Source organism: Panicum virgatum, chromosome 2K (genome assembly GCF_016808335.1).
Source record: "Panicum virgatum strain AP13 chromosome 2K, P.virgatum_v5, whole genome shotgun sequence".
Lineage (NCBI taxonomy): Eukaryota > Viridiplantae > Streptophyta > Magnoliopsida > Poales > Poaceae > Panicum > Panicum virgatum.
The window spans coordinates 6,156,688-6,162,573 of NC_053137.1; the positions used below are offsets into that span (position 1 = coordinate 6,156,688).

The window sequence follows — 5,886 nt, forward strand, 5'->3', positions numbered from 1 at the left end:
ATCCTGATCCTGATCTCTTGCGCCATGTTTTTCGCCTATGTTCAGACTACTGTGTTGTACTGTCATCACACGCTGTAATCCTGCTAGAGCCAGAAAGACCAATCTGGATTCCAGTGTGTCCCTTTTATTTTAGGGAATTCAAGGATGTATACAACCAACGATCACGTACATTCGCAGGTGTCTCCAACCATTTTACAATTCAATAATCATTATATAATATATAGTTTTATTTCATTATTCTTATATTTTAATTATATTTGTTCTCGAAGATTTGTTGGTTGTCTACGTCAGTAATTTACAAGGTACAGAAGGTGGCCTACAACGTGCGAGTAGGCATGTCTTCATTACGAACGAGAGGTATGTATATCTCCATATAAACTTCTGAGGTTTCCCACAACCGTTTATTTAATCCAAATTTCAATAACTTGTAGGGGAAGGCATATCGTGATTCATGTGAAATATACACACCTTGTTTGACACATTTGGTGGCACTCATCAGCTAATGGATTTTGCACTTTGGCTACCATCCATGACAAAGTCGATAGTAAAAGACGTACAATACTGTCAATGTTTATTATTTACTTATTGATAAGCTTATTTCTTTTAATTTACTAGATTTGTTTTTCATATGCAATTTAGGTGTCAAGACCACACACAGCTCGTTTTATCTCCATTCGGGGTTGAGTCCAACGCGTTGTGTGGTAACATGGGTGCTATGAGAGTATATGAAAAAAAAAATGGAGCGAGAACATTTTCGCGTGGAAAGCCAAAAGTCCAGATGGTATTGTGGAGGATAAAGACGAGTAACTTAGCTAAATCTGAATTGCAGTATATTATATGCAAATATGTAACATGTATTCACATATGCATTCTTTTTTTTTTGCTAGTAATTCACATATACATTCAATCATAGGTGTTTAACTGGCTACATAGTTCTGCAATATGACTGCATGGAAGATTGCGAGGACTACGCCAATATGTATGGTGCGTATTTTTCCATGTTCATGATTCAGTCCAGCACAACTTGATGCTTACGTGTGCAAAATCGTAACTGCAGGAGGACAAAGCGCTGAGGAGAAATTTTGTGATTGACGTGCTAGCGTTCAATGATATCGAAAAATACTTCCTCATTGTGTTACGAAGCATCTCAGCCGCATCACATGAAAAAACATTTGAACTAGAGATAAGAGATAAATTAATTGAACTGGAAAAAAACGTCACCCTTAGCCTTTTTTTTAGTAGTAGAGATGGATATTTTGATTTTATCAAATGTAATATTTTTTGGACATGCAGGATACTGTTTTTTTGTTTATTTTTTTCCACTTGTAATACTGGAATGATTCTTTGGAGTCTCAATTAGCCTTGAAATAGCATGTTGCTAAGATCAATGTCATGCTAGCCATACTATATATTACTTTTAAAACTTTTACCACTGGAGTTGAATTTTGTAGAAATTTTACAAAGTTGAATTATTTTCATATATGGATTAATATAATTTTTGTTTCCTGTAGCATCGCACGGGCACGAACCTAGTATCCTTTTCCTTTTGGCCTCCCACCACCGTCGCCCGAGCTTCTCGACGACGCTGTTGCCGAGATCCTCCGCCTCCCACCCGACGACCCCGCCTGCCTCCTCCGCGCCTCCTTCGTCTGCAAACCTTGCGTGACATCAAAAGGATGCGTACGGCATGTCGATACACGAATGATACAGGAAAGGAACAGCAAACGAAGACCATAAAGCAGGTAGCCCACCATATTCATTCAGGGTTAACCAACCACCATGTCATAAGCAACCCAAATCCACCACCACGTCTCCTCCACGCACAGATTCACCGTACAATTTATCTGTGATCTCTACGTAGATGATACCGACACGACTCAGCAACGGCAAAGAGCATACTAGTAGTTCAGCAACGCAGCTATACAAATTCTCAGAACCGGAATTCTGGGCAAGGGGATTGACCGGCGAGCATTCATGGACCAACGTTTGGGGTATTCACAGGAGAACCGAAGCGTCAATGACAAGCAAGGTGCGCCTAGTCGGCTGCCCTGAAGAGGGTCATCAGGGACAGGAAGAGGTTGATGACGTCCAGGTACAGGGAGACGGCGGCCCAGACGTACTGGTCGTAGGTGTAGCGCTTGATGATGTTGTCCGTGTCGTAGACGATGTACCCGCTGAAGATGAGGGAGGCCAGCCCACCATAGATCATCTGTGAGAGCTTTCCCAGCGGGAACAGGATCTGCATTATCAGCAAGGTCACCGTCAACAACTATTGTCAGATGGAAAAGATTCTAACATTATCACTGTATCACATATTCACATCACAAAGAGAACAAATGATACTGCTAGGACAGATCTCTCACCTGGATGAGTGCGAACACAAGCAGCACTATCAGGGAGGCAAACAGGAAAGGACCCAGGAAGCTGAAGTCTTTGCCCCTCCTCACAGCCCAGAAAGTGTAAGCAGTCAGGCTAAAGACAACCACTGTTGTCAGAATTGCAGACTCCAGAATGACCTTGCCTGCCCACACAAGGGATTCACATTAGCACTTAGATCATATAAGAAACAAAGACTAAACCGGACAGAGCATACAAAGGCTTCAAAGTTACATAGAGAACTTAGATTAATTTCAAGACATGTTTGTTTATCTAAAAGGGATGGCGATACAACCAGAACAAAGAGCAGAACATAGACAGATTACAAGCCCAACCTAAGGACTAAAAAAATTGTTTCAAGACATATTCTGTCTATCTCTTCACCCAACAACTATTATGTTGTTACAATATCAAAAAATGTCTGTTAAATTCAGAAACGAAAAAGGTAGTTCGCAACTGAATATCCTAAGTATTGGCAGTTTTGTTTTTCAGATGTGTACGAGCACAAGACCAAAAGCCAACCGATCATATCATGCACCAGCAGTTGTTGCCAGTGCATGACAGACAGATCACAAGTTTCCATAAACTAAGATTGGTCCGCCAAGACAGTACGCATAATGAATCAGCGTCACTTTGAAATGAGCTTAGCCCAGCTGGGGATGACCAAAAGTAGCTTTTACATGAAGCATCTCTTAGTGCACAGCCTAACAATTCAATATTCTACAAAATCCATGTATCTTGTTATTGATTGCCAGTAGAACCCCCAAACTAAACAGTAATCACACAACAACTGTCGCTGAGTGGTAGCTTACTTTTAAATACCTGCCGTATTCAAACTAACAGTATATGGCGAACCAATGCATCTTGCAAAAGGAAAGAAAATAGAGCCAGAAACAAATAGTAAATAATTCCTCAAGCTGCATGTTTCATGAAATCCCAAGGGTAATGCCTTATTGATTTACATGTTCAAAAAAGCACAACCCAGTCAAAGGTCAACTTCTGAAGGAAGTATTTTTTTCTCGAAAACAACTTCTGAAGGAAGTAACAATAGGAATAATTAAGAAACCGATACGTCAAGTTGATGGAAATCTACATGCTTTACAGGAACAACAGAAAATGATAATCCCACAAGAAGGTGATATTCAATTGCTCCCGACTCAGACAAACATATCGTAAAGCGACTTTAACACCTACAACTTGGCCCATACGTGGACTGGGCAAATGTCTCATCAGTCATCACATGGGTCGCCAGCACATGTTCCTTGGAATTTGTCTATAACCCTAACACAATAAAATCCCATTCCAAAAGTAGCACCTCTATAGCATCTTAAGTATTACTTGCATATGCCAAAGAAAAAAAAATAGGGGTAGGAAACTCCAAAGTAGTTCCACATTGCCAAAAAAAAGGTCTACACCGTCGGCGTGATATTGCCAATTTACGCGAGCCACTGAATAAAGTAAGTGATTGAGACAAGCAATATCATAAAGCCACCAACAACCACGTCAGGGCAAGCTCCTAGAAATTTCAGAGTAACACGGCCATGATGCGGTATTTATTTTTACACTGATAAGTGATCATATTAATTTACATGAGTGCTAACAAAAGAAAAAGATATTGCTAACTTACACAAGCAGGAGCATAAAGCAATCGTGGGAGCTGACAGTAATAAGAACAGAACAATGACGGTGTGAAGGTTACCACTGGTGAAGGCACATGTCATGCCCACAGCGAAGCTGATGGCAACGGTGAAGAAGCCGAGCAGAATCAGGTTGACCGGGTGCTTCTCGTGGTAGTAGTAGAGCGGGCACAGCACTGCACGGCAAAACGAAAAAAACATTTTCAGCAACGTGTATATCATCGACACAAGTATTTACACATCAAATCAAATCCCCATTCCTGGCAACACATGATTAATTTGGTTTCAGGCGACCTTTTCTGCGAAACACAGCGTGGCTAATGCGTGTCAGGCTGTCAGCCCACCCACCAGCACCCTTGCGGGTACGCAAGGGCACCCATTCGTGCACGCACGAGAGGAACGCAGAGTCCACGCCGTGATTTCATAAAGGCCCCTGAAACTACACGTAATTGTTTAAGAACCCGCAACACTTGACTGCTACGAAAAGCATCTCGATCGTCCCCTAGGAATTTGGCATCCGATTCTAACTGCAACTTAGAAGGCAACGCATCTGAGCAGAATATATTCGAAAAATAATTACAGAAACCCAAGCAACACAGCAATCTCTCGCAACTACCCGATCAAAAAGTCCCCAAATATTGCGGTACAAATTAGCAGTGAGCCAGTGAGCGAATCCTGACCACGCAGAACGTAACGACACATATATTCAAATCTCATGCGTTTTCCTCATCTGATTGCAACCGAAACCTATACCCGCCGCACATTTGGGGGAGCCCATTCGGCAGACAATCCGTTCGAAAAAAAAATCCGTCGAAGAAGAGAACCCAAAAGACGGAGAGAGAGAGAGAGAGAGAGAGAGAGAGAGAGAGAGAGAGAGAGAGAGAGAGAGAGAGTTGAAACGGAACGGGGGAGGAGGCAGGAGAGGTCGGGCTCACCGATGAAGGGGAGGATGATGAGGAAGATGTAGAGCCCGAGTCCCGCGTTGGTGGTGGTGAAGAAGTGCGGGATGGCGCGGACCTTGACGACGACCGCGGCGACGGCGGCCGTGAGGAGCAGCTGGAGCGAGAGGATGACGTAGATCTTGCGGATGAGCGCCCAGCGCAGCTCGGGGCTCTCCTGCATCCCCGGGTACAGCACCCGCTGCTGCCCCGCGGCGCCCGAGGACCCCGCCTCGAGGTCGCCGCCCTTCTGGTACCCGAACGCCGACGACATCTCGATCGGCGCCGCCGAAGACGACCACGAAGGCCGCTCTCTCCCTCTCTCTCGGTGGAGCGGGGGGCGGCGCTGCGAGGAGGAGGAGGAGGAGGAGCTCGTGTGCGAGGGGAGGTGACGGCGGAGGCGGCGAGGACGGCGCTCCCTAGTGTGTGTGTGGGGGGGGGGGGCGAGGGGAGTTGGGTGGTCCGTTGGTAATGGAACCGGTTGTCTTATACTGCTCGATCACCCACTTCACAGACTATGAGTGGTGGGTCCGGACAGGTGGCTCCCGCCTGTCATGGAAGGCGCGGGGGTGGAGCGGGTCGAGTTGCAGGCGACAGCGGCAAGCGGGCGCAGCATCGCGGCCGCGTGGAACAGTTCCTGCGGTGCCGCGTCGCATCCCGTCGCGCGACACACTGACAGGTGGGGCTGCGGCGTTGCTGGTGGGCCCACGCGCCTGGAGGGCGAGGGCCTGGGCCCCGGCTCGGGTTGTCGCGGGTGATTGCGGTGGGTCCGGGTGGGGCAGGCGCGCCAGGCTGGGCGACCGGTTCGCGCGCTGGGCCCGTGCTCGTGGACCGGGTCCAGTCAAGCGCGACCGCGGATCGGGTTTGTTTGGTGGCGGAGGTCTATGGACGGTCCGTCGGTCTTTGTTTTTGTTTTTTGAGAGAGAAAGTTTTGT

At 46.1% G+C, this 5,886-nt stretch overlaps 1 protein-coding gene across 1 annotated transcript; it reads right to left on the reverse strand.

The window, feature by feature from the left end:
• Positions 1 to 1,727: 1,727 nt before the first annotated feature.
• On the reverse strand, positions 1,728 to 5,378 carry LOC120663609 (protein LIFEGUARD 2-like). Its single transcript, XM_039942471.1, has 4 exons — positions 4,949 to 5,378; positions 4,076 to 4,189; positions 2,364 to 2,521; positions 1,728 to 2,239 (listed from the first exon to the last, which is right to left on the reverse strand). Exons 1-4 carry the CDS (start codon positions 5,223 to 5,225, stop codon positions 2,036 to 2,038), a joined length of 753 nt encoding a protein of 250 aa, XP_039798405.1. The 5' UTR covers positions 5,226 to 5,378; the 3' UTR covers positions 1,728 to 2,035.
• Positions 5,379 to 5,886: the final 508 nt, after the last annotated feature.